This window comes from Phodopus roborovskii, unplaced genomic scaffold (assembly GCF_943737965.1).
Source record: "Phodopus roborovskii unplaced genomic scaffold, PHOROB, whole genome shotgun sequence".
In the NCBI taxonomy this organism is placed as follows: Eukaryota; Metazoa; Chordata; class Mammalia; order Rodentia; family Cricetidae; genus Phodopus; species Phodopus roborovskii.
The window spans coordinates 9,494,794-9,515,597 of record NW_026126645.1 but is presented as its reverse complement, the minus strand read 5'-3'; the positions used below and the strand labels follow the sequence as shown (position 1 = coordinate 9,515,597).

At 46.7% G+C, this 20,804-nt stretch overlaps 1 protein-coding gene across 1 annotated transcript in view; it reads right to left on the bottom strand.

Annotated features, from left to right (window-relative positions):
* Positions 1–536: 536 nt before the first annotated feature.
* LOC127213352 (arylacetamide deacetylase-like 4 family member 1) overlaps positions 537–20,804 on the bottom strand; it is a 28,499-nt gene continuing 8,231 nt past the window's right edge. Inside the window, exons 2-4 of the mRNA XM_051173699.1 lie at positions 9,538–9,754; positions 6,838–6,901; positions 537–1,396 (exon numbers count right to left, since the gene is read on the bottom strand). Of these exons, the coding sequence (XP_051029656.1) occupies positions 625–1,396; positions 6,838–6,901; positions 9,538–9,754 (1,053 nt within the window). The 3' untranslated portion in view covers positions 537–624. The remainder of the gene's footprint in view (positions 1,397–6,837; positions 6,902–9,537; positions 9,755–20,804) is intronic.

Genomic DNA, 20,804 nt, shown 5'->3' with positions numbered 1-20,804 from the left:
GTTGATATTCTGCTTGTCTGCATTTATTCATAGAATGTAAGTTAAAATTCAAGAAAATGTAAAGACATTTTCTTTCTTCTATCATGCTCACTCTATGAACAGGGGTGCTAAAGAATGTTGCTAGATGCAGCAGTGGACATGGTTAGGGGTGCAAGCCTTCACCCAGGAGACCATAATTTCCCTTTTAGCTCTGCTCCCTGTAGCTTGCACCTACTCGGTGTTTCCTTCCATGAAAACTGGAGGCCATCTAAGGTTGCAGCTGGGGCAGAAGCCTTCCTTACACTATCTATCTGTCTATCTATATCTATATCTATCTATCTATCTATCTATCTATCTATCATCCATCTATCTATCTATCTATCTATCATCCATCATCTATTTATCTACCATCTATCTATCTATCCATCTATCATGTATCTACCTATCTATCATCCATCTATCATTATCTATCATCTGTTATCCATCTATCTATCTATCATCTATCTGTCTGCCATCTATCTATCATCTATACATCCTTCCCTTTATCTCTCTCTCTCATTCTGACAGTCTACAGTGCTAGGTATTTAGTTCAGAACCTTATGTGCAGCCGGTGAGTGTTCAACCACTCATCCTGTGTGCAAACCTTCAAATTCCCTTTATGAAACTCACAATGGCATTGATTATTGTCCAGCAACAAGGGAAAGAGAAAAACTTATCAAACAAGAATATACATCCATGAAAGCCATCCTCTACATTGTACCAGGTCACAGGGACCCCGTGGTCTTCCAGGCGCTTCTTGTAGAGCAAAATGTCATCTCGGAGAACATCCCAGTGAATGCTCACCAGCAATGCCTCTGGGAGCTGGGCAATGACTTCATTGTCTGCCACAAGGGGTGAAATGCTTATGTCCATAAACTGTTTGAGTTCTAGATAGGCAGATTTGTTAAAAGGCCTAGGAAACTGAGGTTGCTGTATTTTGTTCCCGAACCTTTGGGGAATATTATCAGAGCTGAGCCATTCCCTGTATTTCATCCAGGTGTCTGGGGGAATATAAGCTCCTGTCAAAATGGCATCTTTCCAGGAGGGGTCAATGATAAAGTACTTAAGAATGCAGGTTATCATGAAGTCTCTAGTGAGGAATGGAACATTTTGGTTCTGCAGATGTGATGGTAACTGGAAGTTGATTGTCTGAAGGATTGGATAAATGAGGACTTGAGCCCGGATCTGAGGAAGATCTGGTCTGCCCAATACAATCTGGATGATGGTGGCCGCAGCGGAACCTCCTATGCTTTCTCCACAGATCACAACCCTGGAGGGGTCCACCCCGTAGGCTTTCAGAGACTTCAAGAAATGGATTGAGGCATTCAGGCAATCCTGCAAACCAGCAGGGTGGGGGTAGTCAGGAAGTTTTCTGTACCTAAAGAGGAAAGAGAAAGACATCATACCAATATCTGGTCAGGTTGGTAAAGTCCATTTAAACATGGTCCTCTGTGCACCTGAGACTGAATTTGATCAAACCCTGAAATGAGTGACTAAGTAAGAATAGTTACCCCCCCCCCATTTTCTCCTGTGTGAATCTGAAGAATTTGTCCAATGTCAAAATAGCTGGGATTCTCTATTCAGACTCATCTGGTGATGCCTAGAGATGATCAGGCAAATCATATAAATTAAAAGCCCAAAGTTTTGGACCAGAGAGATTAAGGAAGCTGTTTCCTAGTTTTTTGGCCTGACCTGAATTTGCTACAAGTCAAAGAATAGCAGGATAGAACTGACTCTGGCAAGTTGTTCTCCGGATTCCTTATTTATACCACAGCATGTGAATCCCCCCCCCCATACATAAATAAAAATAGAAAACAAAACATCTGTTTTTTAAAGCAGGGGAAAAGACAAAAAAAACAAAAAACAAAAAAATCTGGATTGACAGAAGAAAAAATGGCAATCAAAAGTCCTACTGGTCTGCCTATCTATAAAAAACAGGGAGCTGAGATCAGGGGCAAGGTTAAGATGCTTGTGTTCAGAGAAGAGAAAGAAAAGGAAAGAAAACAACAAAGAGGAGAGTAGGGGAGGGGAAGGGGGAGGAGAGTAGGGGAGGGGAAGGGGGAGGAGAGGAGGGGAGGGGAGAGAAGAGGAGAGGACAAGAGAGGGGAGAGGGGGGGAGAGAGGAGAGGGGAGGAGAGAGAGAGGAGGAGAGGAGAGGAAAGGAGAGGAGAGGGGAGGAGAGGGGAGGGGAGGAGAGGGAGAGGAGGGATTAAGAGAGGACAAGAGAGGAGGGGAGGGGAGGGTAGGAGATAATATCTCTCCAGGTTCAGATTCTCTCAGACATCTCCCATGCACTGCCGACTGAGGTCCTCTGGTTGTACAGACCCCCTCCTCTGGCTGAGTCATTTCCCCAACCGCTGTATCACAACCCAGGTCCCTTGACTAGATCTCTTCAAACATAAGGCAAAAGTTACACTGAGCAGTAGCCTGCAGCCTGTCTGTGTGCATGGTTTGTGAAACCTTCATTGTTTGGAACACTTCTGAAGAAGTGGGTTCTAATGGTGATGCTCAGACACTATGAAAACCCACATGGGTGGGTTCCTGGATATTAAACAGTGATGCCTTCTCCCAAAGTCATCAGAAAGGTTCCATCTTATCCCAGTGACACAGCTGTACTGTGTGACAGCTTGTGGATGTCAGAGCTGAATGTGTTTCTAAAGAGGCAAATGTGAAAACTGAGGATGTAAATCCTCCCTCTCTTCTCTAATCTGTGTCCTGCTGAGTGGTTTCTTAGAGAGGGGCCCTAGATTGTAAAGAGATGCTGTGCTGGCTAGGTATATGTCAACCTGAAACACTCAGCATTCTCTTGAAGGTGGGAGCCCCAAATGAGAAGATACCCAACCCCCCAAGTACCCCCACCCCACCCCCTGCTAGATAGGCTTGTGAGCAATTCTTAGATACATTTTCTTGATTGAGGATCAATGTGGGAGGGCCCAGCCCATTGTGGGTGGCACCATCTGAGGCTAGTGGTTCTAGGTGCTATAAGGAAATGGCTTGAACAAGACAGCAAGAGGCACCCTCCATGGCTCCTGCCTCCAGGTTCCTGCCCAGTTTGAGTTCCTGTCCTGACTACCATTGCTAATGAACTGTGATACAGAAGTGTGAGTGAAATAACCTCTTTCCTCCCCAAGTGGTTTTGGCCAGGGTGTTTCAGTCACTTCACTAAGACACACCCTAGCTGTCCTTCCATCCACTCAAAGGCCTATTGGGTTGTTTTGTTGTTGTTGTTTTGTTTTTTCAGCATCCTCCTAATTGGTTCCTGTACAGTAGGCCAGTATGCCTTTAGTGGGTAGATATATTTTTACTTTTTTTTTTTTCCATGCAATGAACTCCTGAAAAACCGCTGCCTCAGAAAAACCAGGACCTTAATCATGACCTTTAGCCAGTTTGGGCTGCCTTTACCATCTTTGTTCCTGACTAACTGATTCAAGGAATACTCTGAGTCCTAGACTCATCATTCTTTCTACATCCTTTATGCATAGCTTTATTTGTGTCTATATGTTTTTAGAAAACCCTCGCGAGGGGCTGGAGGTGTAGCTCAATTGGTAGAATGCTCGCCTAGTACAAAGACTGCGTAAACAGGGTGTGGTGGGTATCCCTGCAATCCCAGTACTCAGGAGCTGGAGGGGGATACAAGGAACAAAAGTTCAGGGTTACATAGTTATGTAGTCATGTGTGGCGTTTGAGGCAAGAGTGGAAGGAAGGAAGGAAAGAAGGAGAGATCTCTTGATTATAACTGTTATTAAAAAAATTACAAAGCGGCTGCTGCTGAACTTTGGGGGCAGATTGCTGGGGCCTGCTGGGAACAAGACTTCTAAAAGGCAAATATGTCTGGAAGGCTGTAGTGCAAGGCCATTTTTGCTGTCTATAAGCAAGGTGTCTGGAACCAGCAAGAACACACAGCTCTTCTTAAAATTGAAGGTGTTTATGCCTGAGTCGAAACTGAATTTTACTTGGGCAAGAGATGTGCTTATGTGTATAAAGCGAAAAACAACATGGTGACACCCGGAGGCAAACCAAACAAAACCAGAGTGATCCGGGGGAAAGTAACTCGGGCTCATGGAAACAGTGGCATGGTTCGTGCCAAATTCCGAAGCAACCTTCCTGCAAAGGCCACTGGACACAGAATCCGTGTGATACTGTACCCTTCCAGGATTTAAACTAGTGAAAAGTAAACATATAAAAGCTCATTTGTGCTCTTAAAAAAAAAAAAAAAGAAAGAAAGAAAGAAAGAAAGAAAGAAAGAAAGAAAGAAAGAAGTTACAAAGCTTTAGGAGGATTAGAGAGGAGCGTGAATAAATGACCTATCCACATGAAAACACCACAATGAAACCCATCAGTATGTATGTTAGCCTAACAAGTTAGCTTAAAGGCTAGAGAAAGATGGTTTTGCAGTTAAGAGCACTTACTGGTCTTGCAAAGGACTAGAGTTCAGGTCCAAGTACCCACAATGTAGCTCACAACCCACATTTAACTCCAGGTCCAGGATACTCTGATAACCTCTTCTGGTTACTATGGGATTCTGAGTCTGCATATTAACTCACCCAGGCACACAGGCACATAGGCACACACACACACACACACACACACACACACACACACACACACACACACACACACACACAAATACATTGTTTTAATATGTAATTTATTTTTATTTTATGTTCACTGATGTTTTGTCTACATGTCTGTCTGTGTGAGGTTGTCAGAAGTCCTGAAACTGTCCAGCTATGTAGGAGACTAAGAGTGTGCCTTTGAAAGCATCTTGTCCCTGGACATTTTCAGACTCTCTTCCTTCTGGCTGGCATGGGGCGGAGCAAGTTTCCACTATTACCTCTCCTACCAGTGAATCTTTGACTTCACCACAGACCCACAGCAAGAGAACAGAACTGACATGGACTAAAGCATCTGAATCCAGGAACTGAAACATACCCTCTTCCCTAAGGCATTTCTCTCACTCATTCATCACATCGATGAAAACACAAAGTAATACTAGCCATGTGGAGTTGTTGTTATGACTACCTGATGGTGGGAGTGGCTACAAAACCTTAGGAAATGGTTTGGGGAGGAATTTGGAGAAGTTTAAAGATGTGACTAAGGGAGTCCCCCAAAAATACTGCAGGTGGAGCTAAACTGGAGATTATAGGAAAGGAAGTTCTCATGAGGCTTTCAAGGGTGGTAAGAAGTGTTTGGAGTTATACTGGAGGTTATTTGTATGATATCATGGCAAAGAGATTGTTTCTACCTTACCCATGTCCTGGTACTTTATTGGAGTTTAAATTTAAAGATGATTTATCTGATGGAACAAGTTTTAAGCCAGCCCAGCGTTCAGGCTGTTACCACAGCTGGATTACTGCTGGCTTCTTTCACAGTGAGAATTTGGAACAAAAAATAGGATTTGAAAATAAAGTCCAAAAGTAGCTTATTGAAAATTCTGAACATGGAAGTGGGGTTGTTAAAGAGAGCAGCATCATTAAAAATAAATTCAGTGTGGAGGATAGGGATTGGTCAGATCCACATCACATACTCCAGGGTGAAAACACAAAACTCATCTGAAAGACTCACTGCTTAGAGGAGAGCATCACCAAGTGTCCTTCTCAGAAAGGGCTACATGAGGTCTGCTCAGGTAGTTAGCCATTTTCACCCACGAGACGCTCACACAGACAGCCACATTCATGGTGTCAGCCACTGTTTGTTCAGACCACAGGTCTCGGTACCTTCCATAACCCATGATTGCATACTTGAGTAGTTTCAGGGTTTAGGAGGCTTCCACAGCAATTTCAAAGGAAATTCTGGGAGACTAGGTGATCTATGAGTGACTCAGACTCCCTGCAGGAATCCCTCCCCTCCAGGGGTAATATCTGAAGGGGTAATAGTAAAGCCTACACTATAAGGATGTCCAAAGAAGGTGGTGATGGCAGAGGTGTGGAATGACTACAGAAGAAAGCTGCAGTCAAAAACAAAGCCTCCCCAATAGAGTGGCTAGGAGGGCTGCTGCTGGGAACGAGACAGAAACAGGGCTGCAGAAATCCATTGGCTTTCACATCATGCCTCCAGGAACCATAGATGCTGGACACGGAGCTACAGGCTTTATCATTTGTATATGCTTTAGTCTCATTTTGAACCCATTTCTCCTTTCTCTTCCCTCACTTCCTCCCTTTGGAAGTAAGAATGTTCGCACTATGCCATTGACTATCTGAAGCATTAGCACTGAATTGAAAATTTCATAGAATCTCAAAGCTAAGCATTTGGCCCGTGTACACGAACTTTTGAATAGCTCTGAAACTGTTAGGAAATTGGGGGCTATTGGAGGTTGTCTGTGTGCATTTTACATTATGAAATAATCACCATAAGCCTCTGGTACCCAAAGGGGAAAGGTTACCTTTTTCATATGAAGTATCCCACACATGAAGGTCATTGTGAAGGCTCGGTCCCCAGATGGCAGATCCAATCATTGAGAAATGATTGCATCACAAGGGTCTTGACTGCTTTGATGGATGAGCTAACTGATGGATTTAGCGTTTGACGACTGTTGGGAGACAGTTGGAGGTGGCTCCCTGAGCTTGTACCTCGAAGAGAACCCTGTTCTTAACCATTCAGTCTCTACTTCCTGACCACCCTGGGGGTGACCAGCTACACTCTGCCAAGTGCTTCTGCTGCCATGACGCTTCGCCACACCACAGAGCCATAGCAGACCATAAACTGAAACCTTTGAATCCATGAGTCAAACAAATCCTTTCTCCCTTCAGTTTTATCTCCCTTCAGGTAGAAGTCAACGCAATGAAAAAAACTGACAACTAAGTGTCCCCAGCCACTCACCCCACTGCCAGAAGCACTGAGTCTGTCTTCTGGGCTAAGAAACTGCACAGGGTATGGTAGGAATCTGAAAGAGGAGACAGGGTGAAAGTTAGCTCATGAGGAGTGTCCACCATAGCCCTAGGATGTCACCTGTTATGTGGTCATGAAGTTGAGGTCCTCTGTCTGCACCTGTTCTTACCTTCTCTGAAGGGACCTCATCAGCTGTCCCCTGGCAAAGCCAGATGTATGCCTTAAGCATTTGAGTGTCTAAGCTTGAATGGATACGGGGACTGAACTTCCACAGGTTGGGGAAACTGAGGACAAGGAAGGGTCAAGGACCTGAAATTGACAATGCCAAGACTGGGAAAATAGGACCCACTACCTGGGAGTATTAATATTTTCACATATTAATATTAATTAGGACATAAACAGTGGTTGGGTAGTACATTTAAAAACCTATTTTTAACTTTTTTGCGGGGGTTCAAAACAGAGATCTGCCTGCCTCTGCCTCCCAAATGCTGGGATTAAAGGCATATGCCACTATCACCAGGCTAAATTTTTATTTATGTATGTAAATTATTTGCATATCTGCATGAGTTGAGTGTGTCGGGTGGGTGCCTACAGAGGCCAGGAGAAAATGCTGGATGTCCTGGAGCTGGAGTTGCAGACGGTTGTGAGTCACCCTTGTGGATTCTGGGAATCAAACCTGGGTCTTCTGCAGGAAAGGTTCTTTGCTATTCTCCAGCCCCCACAAATGGTACCTTCTAATCAGTAGGTTAGTGCACCTAAAGTTTTAGAAGTATGTACTTTAGCATTAGTGCATAATGCTTCCTGGTCCAGTGTATCAAGTTCTCCCCTGACTCAGCCCCTCCCAGGCCCAGCCATCAGCATGCAGAAATGGGATGGTCCATTGCACACCTTCTGCCCTGGCTGCCTTGACCCACTGGATCAGCATGATCGCAGCGGGAAGCATCAAAACGGGATTTTTAAAATGATACCAGGTAATTCCAGTATTGAGGGCACTTTGGTGTAGGCACAGGTGCCATTAGCACAATAGACAAAGGGTTGAAAGAGCAGACACAGCAGCTTAGGTGACAGTCGCAGCTCTCTGGGTATCCAGCTTCTGTGTCCAAGGTTCTTCACAAAGAGTCTCAGCCTCCTGGCCACTATCTACAATAAAGATGCCTGGCTCCACCCCAGAGGAGGCTGAAACAGCCGAGGGGCAGCCCTGGGTATGGCTTTGAAAGTTTGAATTTTTAGGAGTTAAACTCCAGGAGAGTTTAAATATAGCCTGTGTTCGTTTGTATAGTATAAATATAGAGGGAAAGGCCTCTACTAACTGTGACCTGGGCTCTGGGCCTTGTGAACTGCCCAGCCTCACTCCCTACACTGTCACCCTGACATTTTTCTTCTTTCTCAAGTTGGTCCTGGCCGAGAGTTTTTCACTGAAGCTCTTCCTTGTAGACGTCACAGGGCTGGAGCGAGGGTGAGGCAGGCAAGGCATCACCACGATTAGTACCCTCAGTCTTGGAGAGAGGTAGTATTTAAAATGTATTTCTGGGTATATAAGTGCCTGAGAGTTTTCCACGTCTGAAGCCACTTCTGCATTTGTCTTCTCCTGCAGGTTTCAGCCTTCTCCTTTGACACATGGGTCAGGGACTGGGTCTTCTTCTCCAGTGAGTTCCTGGAGCCTGGAGAGGGTCTGAAGCTAAGTATGTGGTCAATAAATACCTGCTGAACCACTGGCAGCATGGGTGAAGTGGATTCCCAGTGGCTTCTGATGCAGGAGGAAACACTTGAACATAGGTGGGTTCCATAGATGGGATGCCTTCATAGTCTGTGACCTAAAGAGGACATCATGACAGCACCTCCAGCTGCCATGGATATTTCCACCACCGGGTGGCAGTAAGTGACCCTTAAGAGTCAGGGAGAAGGGACGGGAGAAATTGCTCTCACATGGGAAAATTAGGACAAGCATGCATGCATGCAAGCAGCCATCCATCCAACCACCCAACTATGCAACTACTAGCTCATTTATCAATGTCTCCTTTTATGCAATAACTTTTCTAAACTTCCACTTTCTCATGCACGGGTTTTTAATGAGTAAAAAAAGATAGTTAAGATGGTAGGGATCTCTCCCAAACCACAGATGTATCCATAACACAGGGCAGTGGAGGAGATTTAACAATGCAGCCTCAGGGTGAGACACAGGTGACCAGTTCAGAGAGGTCACTGAGGGGCATAGAAGATGCTAAAGATAAGCGATGCCAGGTTTGAAACTGTTATTTTCAAAGATTCCTCTGATTCAGGGAAAACATCAGCCCAAAGGGATAAAGTGGTGCTAAGATACCATCACTGGGATATGGAGTGGAAGGGCCAGGCATAGTGGTCCCAGCAGAGTTTTTTTTTTTTTTTTTTAATGCATGGGATTGAGATCCTTGTGGGAGAGACTGGATAAGATGGAGGGGAGGGGAGGAGAAGAGAGAGAAATGAATCATTTCATGTCCTTTACTTTGGAAACTTTGTTGAACCTTACTGCCCGCTATTAAAACTGAGACTATGGCATAGTATGACTCTCAACTTTAATCTATTCACTATTGAAGGATCGATCCTCAGCTATTGTGTGCTTTGACTCCATCCCGGAAAGACCTCGTGGGATGTAGTTGAGGTTATGCAGGTCTTGATGTATTTCTTGCCCCATGTCCCAGGGATGCTTCTTACCCAGGCTGCCAAACACTCCACCCCCTCCGTGGATGAAGATGATGCCTCTCCTGAGACTGGAAGAAGTTGCCTTGGGCTGAAACAGCCTCACGGGGACTTCCTCAAAGCACAGGTCTGTCACCACCACTTGATAGTTCCTCTTTATCGTCACCGCATCGTGTAGAAATCGAAAAAATTTTGGCATGGAGCAAATTCTCAGCTTCTCCAGTATATTCCCCTAGTAGAGAGGTGGATAAAAAGACACAGAAAATTAAGGGGGGCCATGAGAAGGGGGAAGAATTTGAGGCAGGGGGAGAGCCCTTTTGCCCCAACAGTCTGGGGTATGGCTGCCTTCACCTCCTTATGTAACAGGCATGAAGAGAACCCTTGACTTTTAAAACAGATGTATTTATTTTCATTTTATGTGCATGAGTGTTTTGCCTGCATGAATGTCTATGCATCACATGTGTGCCTAGTGCCACTGGGGCCAGAAAAGAGTGTCAGCTCCCCTAGAGCTGGAGTTGCAGATGGTTGCGAGTCAAGAGTGGGTAGTCAGAACTGAACCCTAGCCCTATGCAGGAGCAACAGGTACCCTTAGCCACTGAGCTGTTTCTCCAGGCCCCACATGTTTGTCTTTGAAACACATGATGTGGAATTCTGATGGGGGCTGTCCTTCTGTATATGTGTTTCTCTTATTGGTTGATGAATAAAACGCTGATTGGTCAATAGCCAGGGAAGAAGATAGGTAGGGTCACTAGACCAGGAGAAGGCTGAGGAGAAGAAGACAGAGGGAGGCCATCAAGAGACAACATGCTGCCCAAGGAGTAATGTGCTGAATTATGGGTAAGCCACAGTCTCGAGGCAATACATAGATTAGTAGTTATGGGTTAATAATTTAGAGAGAGCTAGCCAGTAAGAAGCCCTAGCCATCAGCCAACAGTTTAATACTTAATATGTCTCTGTGTGCTTATTTGGGGCTGAAGGGGGCAGGACGTGACAGGACAGAAACTTACATCAACAGAATTCACTACATAAAACATGCTGTCCTCAAACTAACAGCGTCTCCTGCCTCTGCCTCCTGAGTGCTGAGATTGAACAAGGGCACTACCATGCCCTGCCTTGCTTGCTCCTTGTTGGTTTTTAGCTTATTAGTACAATGCTCACAAGTAAACCTGCACAATCCCCCCCCAACAGTCAGCTTACAATGGTAAAACTCCCTCTACCTCCACCTCCACACCTCCCACCCCTACCCCTCCACCTCCCACCCCTACCCCTCCACCTCCCACCCCTGCCCCTCCACCTCCCACCCCTACCCCTCCACCTCCCACCCCTACCCCTCCACCTCCCACCCCTACCCCTCCACCTCCCACCCCTGCCCCTCCACCTCCCACCCCTACCCCTCCACCTCCCACCCCTACCCCTCCACCTCCCACCCCTACCCCACCACCTCTCCACCTCCCACCCCTACCCCTCCACCTCCCACCCCTGCCCCTCCACCTGCCACCCCTACCCCTCCACCTCCCACCCCTGCCCCTCCACCTCCCACCCCTACCCCACCACCTCTCCACCTCCCACCCCTACCCCTCCACCTCCCACCCCTGCCCCTCCACCTCCCACCCCTACCCCTCCACCTCCCACCCCTACCCCACCACCTCTCCACCTCCCACCCCTACCCCTCCACCTCCCACCCCTGCCCCTCCACCTCCCACCCCCTACCCCTCCACCTCCCACCCCTACCCCACCACCTCTCCACCTCCCACCCCTACCCCTCCACCTCCCACCCCTGCCCCTCCACCTCCCACCCCTACCCCTCCACCTCCCACCCCTACCCCACCACCTCTCCACCTCCTACCCCTCCACCTCCCACCCCTACCCCTCCACCTCCCACCCCTGCCCCTCCACCTCCCACCCCTACCCCTCCACCTCCCACCCCTGCCCCTCCACCTGCCACCCCTACCCCTCCACCTCCCACCCCTGCCCCTCCACCTCCCACCCCTACCCCTCCACCTCCCACCCCTACCCCTCCACCTCCCACCCCTACCCCTCCACCTCCCACCCCTGCCCCTCCACCTCCCACCCCTACCCCTCCACCTCCCACCCCTACCCCTCCACCTCCCACCCCTACCCCACCACCTCTCCACCTCCCACCCCTACCCCTCCACCTCCCACCCCTGCCCCTCCACCTCCCACCCCTACCCCTCCACCTCCCACCCCTACCCCACCACCTCCCACCCCTACCCCTCCACCTCCCACCCCTACCCCTCCACCTCCCACCCCTGCCCCTCCACCTCCCACCCCTACCCCTCCACCTCCCACCCCTACCCCACCACCTCTCCACCTCCTACCCCTCCACCTCCCACCCCTACCCCTCCACCTCCCACCCCTGCCCCTCCACCTCCCACCCCTACCCCTCCACCTCCCACCCCTGCCCCTCCACCTCCCACCCCTGCCCCTCCACCTCCCACCCCTACCCCTCCACCTCCCACCCCTACCCCTCCACCTCCCACCCCTGCCCCTCCACCTCCCACCCCTACCCCTCCACCTCCCACCCCTACCCCTCCACCTCCCACCCCTGCCCCTCCACCTCCCACCCCTACCCCTCCACCTCCCACCCCTGCCCCTCCACCTCCCACCCCTGCCCCTCCACCTCCCACCCCTGCCCCTCCACCTCCCACCCCTACCCTCCACCTCCCACCCCTGCCCCTCCACCTCCCACCCCTGCCCCTCCACCTCCCACCCCTGCCCCTCCACCTCTCCACCTCCTGCCCCTCCACCTCCCACCCCTACCCCTCCACCTCCCACCCCTGCCCCTCCACCTCCCACCCCTGCCCCTCCACCTCCCACCCCTGCCCCTCCACCTCCCACCCCTGCCCCTCCACCTCTCCACCTCCTGCCCCTCCACCTCCCACCCCTACCCCTCCACCTCCCACCCCTACCCCTCCACCTCCCACCCCTACCCCTCCACCTCCCACCCCTGCCCCTCCACCTCCCACCCCTGCCCCTCCACCTCCCACCCCTGCCCCTCCACCTCCCACCCCTGCCCCTCCACCTCCCACCCCTGCCCCTCCACCTCCCACCCCTGCCCCTCCACCTCCCACCCCTGCCCCTCCACCTCCCACCCCTACCCCTCCACCTCCCACCCCTACCCCTCCACCTCCCTACCCCTCCACCTCCCACCCCTGCCCCTCCACCTCCCACCCCTACCCCTCCACCTCCCACCCCTACCCCTCCACCTCCCACCCCTACCCCTCCACCTCCCTACCCCTCCACCTCCCACCCCTACCCCTCCACCTCCCTACCCCTCCACCTCCCACCCCTGCCCCTCCACCTCCCACCCCTACCCCTCCACCTCCCACCCCTACCCCTCCACCTCCCACCCCTACCCCTCCACCTCCCACCCCTGCCCCTCCACCTCCCACCCCTGCCCCTCCACCTCCCACCCCTACCCCTCCACCTCCCACCCCTACCCCTCCACCTCCCACCCCTACCCCTCCACCTCTCCACCTCCCACCCCCATGGTAGGTTGTATATTTAATTTTCTTTTTTGTTTTCTGACTTAATTGTTCATTGATTGTTTGTGGATTTCACATCTTGCCTTTCAGTCCCTTTCATCTCCCCATCCCTTCAGATGTGCTCTCTGCCCTTGCAACCTTTCCCCCACAAGATAAAATAAATCTTAAAAGAAAGGAAAGAAGAAAAATCTCATCATGAAAGCTGTAGTGTGACACAGTGAGTCATACATTATGCCCTTAAGTCCATACATCTTTACTTGCAAGGGTTCATTGTGGTGATATTTTTTTTTTAATATTAAAGCTTGCCTCAGGCTTCAAAAAGAAAAGTCAGCCACAAACTATAGAGGTGAGGCAGTGATGGCACACACCTTTAATCCCGGGACTCAGGAGACAAAGACAGATAGATCTATCTCTCTGAGTTCAAGGCCACCCGGACCTACATGAGACTGAATGAGTCTAAAGAGTAATAGAGCTCATGCCTTTAATCCCAGAACTCATGGGAGGTATTTAAGACAGGAACAGGGTCCCAGAGCTGGCATCCATTCTCCAGCCACAATGAGGACAGGACGGCATTCAGTTTGAGAATTAGTCTCAGGATTAGTCTCTAGCCCCACTGAGGAGAGCATAGCAGGCTGAGTGAATTTGAGGAGCAGTGAAGAGGGGAGCAATCTGAGGATCGCCCCTTTGGTCTGAGCATAGGTAGAAGTAAGAGCTAGTGGCCGGCTGCTTTGTTTTTCTGATCTTTGGCCTGAAGCCTGAACCCAAATTTCAGTCTCTGGGTCTTTTTATTTTCCATACTCAGTTCACTACAATGAGCCATTGGTCTGTGTTGTTTTTCTCTTTTGCCTCTTTATTCTTTGGGGGGGTGGTCCACCACCCACTTCCCAAATAAATACACACAGGGGCTTATTATTACTTATAAATGCCTGGCTTTAGCTTGGCTTATTTCTAGCCAGATTTCTTAACTTAAATTATCCCATCTATCTTTTGTCTTTACGCTGTTACCTTCCATTATTTCTGTATATTTTGTCTTCCTTCTTATTCCAGCTGTGTAGCTGGGTGGCTGGCCCCTTCTTTTCTCACTCCTTGATCTCCTCACAGATTTCTCCTCCCATTCATTATCTCTGCCTGCCAGCCCTCACCTATCCTTTCTCCTGCCTTGCTACTGGCCATTTATTAGACAATTCAGGTGTTTTAGACAGGCAAAGTAACACAGCTTCACAAAGTTAACAAATGCAACATAAAAGAATGTAACACATCTTTGCATCATTAAACAAATGTTACACAGCACAATAAGCATAACACATCTTTAAACAATATTCTGTTCTGGCTTGAGGCTCTGGTTTCTGCTACACTATGGATGCTGGGCCCTCACTGGAATTCCTCTTGGATATCCTGTTGTTGTCCTGTGTCATAAAGATTCTGCAGCTTTGAGTCTACAGAATTAGCCCCTGAATATGCTCCAATATACAAAGATGGAGTGGATGTTAGGATGTGTCAAGTCATAGTTCTGATTCTGGGCCTGGGTGGTTGCTAGGTTGGTCAGCCCATCTGCTCTCCCTCCTCACCACCAGGGTGAGCTCTCGGGCACTGCCTCAGCTAGTTAACCCTGTGCAGCAATGAGCAAAGGCCAGCGCTAATTCTTCTGCTCTCACACCCTCAGGACTGGCTCACTCCCACTACACCACCAGGAACAGCTCTGCTGGACTCCCAGGCAGGGCCCACTTTTCCCAAATGCTGCAGCTGGCGAGGGACAGGATCAGCTTTCCTGGCCGTTATAGGTAGTGAGGGGGTGGGCATCTTTCCCTTGCCCTTGCCACCACATAATGAATGAGTGTGTGAGACAAACTCGCCCACTCTCAGAACACCAGGTGGACTTATCCTACCCCTGCCAGCAGGGTGAGCTCTACTGTGCTGCCCAAAAGGTGCAGGGCCTGTTCTGAGAGATACAGCCAGTGAGGTTCTGGGCCAGCTCATATTCTCATGACCTCAGGGACACCTCTCCCACTTGCCACAGGCAGTGAGGGGCGGGGTTGGGGGCAATTTAATTTTCTTAATGGTTCTTGCCACTTTCAAAAGAATCCAGCATGCATTATTCCCGTGAAGTATCGATTATGAAATTTTTGCCTGTTTTTGTAATTACACTGGTCATTGGTGCAATAGGAATTAAAAATGATTAATAGAGTCACTGAATATGTTGGTTGAATTGACAAATTTGGGGGAGAAATCATAAAAATATTTGGTGGTGGGAATTATGTAATTTGAAATTTTTCTTTTTCTTCCATTTAAAACTTTAAGAAGGACTGAATATGGCTCAGTGTCTAAAAGGTTAATGTACTCTTGTAAGTAAAGGACCCACGTTTTGTTCTCAGCACTGACATCAGGCAACTCCAACTTCAACTCCAGGGGATCTGGTGCCTTCTTTTAGCCTCTGCAGGTACTTCATGCAGGGATCATGCATGAACACACACACACACACACACACACACACACACACACACACACACACACACGCTCACATGCACCCAAACCTTTCAAAAATTCAAATTTGTAAAAAGGAAATGAGGGAGAAAAAAATCTATACCAGCTCATTCTATGATAATGTCAATATGTAATTGTATTGCTATACATAAAATAAAATATGACTTTAAAAATAAAGAAAAGAAATATAACAGCACAGTTTACTAATCCTTAGGAATAAATCACACTTTTGAATAAGGGAACGTCAAAAATCCCCAAACCAACATTTACAGCTATAGTAAGATACTAAAGTGTGTGTGTGTCTCTCTCTTTTTTAATGACCACAGTTAATTCTGACTGTATATCTGTTATTTAATGAATTTCAATGCTATTTCATGCTGACTCATCCTGAAATTTGTTTCTGTGATGTGAGTTAAGACACTACTATGTGTCAGTGAAGTCTGCGGCAGGAGCTCCTGAGGCTGCACAGATCACAGCAGCCAGCTTTATTTTGTACCACCCTGATACCCTTCTGGGGGATACCTGATACCCATCTGAGGCCAGCTGAAGCATTGTATTTTCTCTTGACCACCACTTTTCCCAAAGCATTTTCTTTTTCTTTTTTTCTTTTTTTTTTTTTTTTTTTACATGTCGATCCAGTTCCCTCTCCCTCCCTCCGTCCCTCCCAATCTCCCTCCCTCCCTCCCTTCCTCCCTCCCTCCTTTCCTCCCTTTTACCCTCTCTGCCCTCTCACATGTACTCTAACCACCCTCCCCTCCCCCCACCCCAATTCCACATGTAGGGGAATGTCATCCAGTTGGGGTCATGTAGATCTGACAGGTCATGTGAAGTAGGGACCAGGGCTTCTCTCCAATAAGGCAGTTATCCCTCCATGGGGGATGTATCCGCAAAGTCCTTTTGCGCACCAGGGATACATCCTGGCTCCATTGTCTGAGGTCCCTTAGACTGCTCAGTCCTTCTGGCTGAGACCCATATTCAGGGGGCCTGAGTCAGTCCCATGCTGGCTTCCCAGCTATCAGTCTGGTGGCCCGTTAGCTCCTCCTTGTTCAGGTAAGCTGTCTCTATGTGTTTCTGCCGCCTGGTCTTGTCCTCTCCCTCTGCATCTGAGTTCTACTTCGACTCAGTGTTTATGTATGGATGTTTGCTCCTGTTTCCAACAGGCATTAGTTGAGGGTCCATGGATAAGTTACTTGTTGATCTCACTATCCTGCAAGGGCATTTATGGTAGTTTTTCCACGGAAGCGCAAATTGTTAGTTGGCAGCAGTCTTGTAGTTCTCTAGAACTTTCTTTGTGTTCAATTTTATCTTCAAACCAATATTGGCTCCCTCTTTTATGTTCTCTCTCTCTCTCTCTGTCTCTCTCTCTCTGTTTCCTATCTTCTATTCCTAACCAGGCTAAATCTTCCTGGTCACACATGTTTTCCTTTCCTCCCCCTCGTTTTCTCCTACTTCTCTCTCCATTCGCTGCCCCCCCCCCACTTCCCCTGAGCTCTGGGGGACTTGTCCATTACCAGTTCTGTGAGGGACTTTATATGAATCTCTTAGAATACACCTTGTATCCTAGTTGCTCTGGTGGTGTGAATTATAGGCTGGTGATCCTTTAATCTAGGTCTAAAATCCATATATGAGTGAGTACATACTGTGTTCCTCTTTTTGTGACTGGGTTACCTCATTCAGGATGGTTTTTTCAAGTGCCATCCACTTGCCTGCGAATTTAAAGATACCATTATTTTTTTCTGCAGAGAAGTATTCCATTGTGTAGATGTGCTACATCTTCATTAACCATTCTTCAATTGAGGGGCATCTAGATTGCTTCCAGGTTCTTGCTATTACAAATAGTGCTGCTATGAACATAGTTGAACAGATGTCTTTGTTGGATGGATGTGAATCCTTTGGGTACATGCCTAACGGGGATTGCCGGGTCCTGTGGTAAACTAATTCCCATTTTCCTGAGGAACCGCCATACTGATCTCCAAAATGGCTGTATGAGTTTGCACTCCCACCAGCAGTGGAGGAGTGTTCCACTTTCTCCACATCCTCTCCAGCATGAGTCATCATTGGTGTTTCTAATTTTAGCCATTCTGGCAGGAGTAAGATGGTCTCAAAGTTGTTTTGATTTGCATTTCCCTGATAGCTAGGGATGTGGAACATTTTCTTAAGTGTCTTTCAGCCTTTTTGATTTCCTCTATTGAGAATTCTAAGAAGTTCTGTACCCCATTTTTTAATAGGGTTATTTGGTGTTTTGTTGACTAGTTTCTTGAGTTCTTTGTATATTTTGGAGATCAGCCCTTTGTCAGATATAGGATTGGTGAAAATCTTTTCCCAGTCTGTGGGCTGCCATTTGGTCTTGTCTACTGTGTCCTTTGCCTTACAGAAGCTTCTAAGTTTGAAGAGGTCCCATTTATTAATTGCTTCTCTCAGTGTCTGTGCCCTGGAGTTATGTTCAGGAAGCGGTCTCCTATACCAATTTGTTCAAGGGTACCTCCTACTTTCTCTTCTAAGAGGTTCAATGTGGCTGGATTGATGTTGAGGTCTTTGATCCATTTGGACTTGAGTTTTGTGCATGGTGACAGACATGGGTCTATCTGCAGTCTTCTACACACCCTCATCCAATTGTGCCAGCACCATTTGTTGAAGATGCTGTCCTCTCCCCATTGTATAATTTTAGCTATTTTGTCGAAAATCAGGTGTTCTTAGGTGTGTGGGTTAATATCAGGATTTTCAATTCGATTCCATTGGTCTACCTGTCTATTTTTATGCCAATACCAGGCTGTTAACCATCCCTGCATTCCAGGGATGAAGCCTACTTGGTCACAGTGGATGATTTCTCTGATCTATTCTTGAATTCGGTTTGCCAGTATTTTATTGAGTATTTTTGCATCGATGTTCATCAGGGATATTGGTCTGTAGTTTTCTTTCTTAGTTGTGTCTTTGTGAGGCTTGGGTACCAAGGTTATTGTGGCCTCATAAAAAGAGTTTGGCAATGAACCTTCTGTTTCTATCTTGTGGAACAGTTTGAGGAGTAGTGGTATTAGTTCTTCCTTGAATGTCTGGTAGAATCTGCATTGAATCCATCTGGCCCTGGACTTTTTTTGGTTGGAAGGCTTTTGATGACTGCTTCTATTTCATTGCAGGTTATAGGTCTATTTAAGTTGTTTGTCTGTTCTTGATTTAATTTTGTTAAGTGATAGTTATCCAGAAATTTGTCCATTTCCTTTGAATTTTCAATTTTTGTGGAATACAGATTTTCAAAGTATGACCTGAAAATTGTCTGTATTTCCTCTGTGTCTGTTGTTATGTTCCCCTTTTCGTTTCTGATTTTGTTAATTTGCATGTTCTCTCTCTGCTTTTTCATTAATTTGGATAAAGGTTTGTCTATCTTGTTGATTTTCTCAAAAAAAACCAACTCTTCGTTGCATTGATTTTTTTGTATTGTTTTCCTGGTTTCTATTTTGTTTATTTCAGCTCTCAAGTTGATTATTTCCTGGCGTCTACTCCTACGGGGTGAATTCGCTTCTCTCTGTTCTAAGGGTTTCAGTTGTGCTGTTAATTCTCTTATGTGACTATCCTCTATTTTCTTCATATGGGCACGTAGTGCAATGAACTTCCCTCGTAGCACTGCTTTCAAGTTGTCCCATAAGTTCGGGTACGTTGTATCCTCATTCTCATTGAATATTAGAATGTCCTTAATTTCTTTCTTTATTTCTTCTTTGACCCAGGAGTGGTGCAATTGCACATTGTTGTTTCCATGAGTTTGCAGGTTTTCTGCTGTTTGTGTTGTTGTTGAATTCCAATTTTAAAGCATGGTGGTCTGATAAGATACAGGGGACTATTCCTATTCTCTTGTATCTGTTGTTACCTAGTATGTGGTCGATTTTAGAGAAGGTTCCATGTGGAGCAGAGAAGAAGGTATATTCTTTTGTCTTTGGATGGAATGTTCTATAGATGTCTGTTAACCCCAGTTGAGACATAACTTCTGTTAATTCTTTTGTTTCTTTGATGAGTTTCTGATTTGTGGTCCTGTCTAGTGTTGAGAGTGGTGTATTGAAGTCTCCCACTATAACTGTGTGAGGTTTTATATAAGCTTTGACTTTTAGTAGTGTTTCTTTTATGAATGTGGGTGACTTTGTATTAGGGGCATAGATGTTCAGAACTGAGACTTTGTGTTGATGGATTTCTCCTGCAATGAATATGAAATGACCATCTTCATTTCTTTTGATTAATTTTGGTTTGAAATCTAACTTGTTAGATAGTAGGATAGCTACACCTGCTTGCTTCTTATTTCCATTTAATTGGAAAATCTTTTCCCAACCCTTTACCCTGAGGTAATGACTATCTTTGAAGCTTAGATGTGTTTCCTGTATGCAGCAGAAGGATGGATTCTGTCTTTGTATCCATTCTGTTAGCCTGTGTCTTTTTATAGGTGAGTTAAGACCATTAATGTTGAGGGTAAGGACCATTGATTGTTGATGCTTGTTTGATTTAGGTTTGTTTGTTGGCAGTGGTATTGTGAATATATTAGTTCTGCTTTACCCTTGGTTTCTGGAGTAGTTGGATTATCTGTTGCCTACATTTTTGTGGGCGTAGTTACCTTCCTTGGGTTGGAGTTTTCCTTCCAATACTTTTTGTAGGGATGGATTTGTAGATACGTATTGGGAAAATCTGGTTTTGTCATTAAATATCTTGTTTTCTCCATCTATAGTGATTTAGATTTTTGCTGGATATAGTAGCCTAGGCTGGCATCCGTGTTCTCTTAAGACTTTTAGAACATCTATCCAGGACCTTCTGGCCTTGAGGGTTTCCATGGAGAAGTCAGGTGTAATTTTGATAGGTCTGCCTTTATATGTTACTTGTCCTTTTTCCTTTGCTGCTCTTAATATTCTTTCTTTATTCTGTATGCTAGGTGTTTTGATTATTGTATGTCAAGGGGTCTTTTTTCTTTGGTCCAGCCTATTTGGGGTTCAGTATGCTTGTTGTACTTTCATGGGCATGCCCTTCTTCAGATTTGGAAAGTTTTCCTCGATGATTTTGTTGAATATGTTTTCGGCACCTTTGAGCTGGGCTTTCTCACCTTCCTCTATGCCTATTATTCTTAGGTTTGGCCTTTTCATGGTGTCCCACATTTCCTGGATGTTTTGTGTTAAGGATTTGTTGGATTTATGATTTTCTTTGGTCGATGAATCTATTTCTTCTAGTTTATCTTCTGTGCCTGAGATTCTCTCTTCCATCTCTTGAATTCTGTTGGTTATGTTTGTGTCTGTAGTTGCTGATTTTTTGCCCAGTTTTTCTATTTCC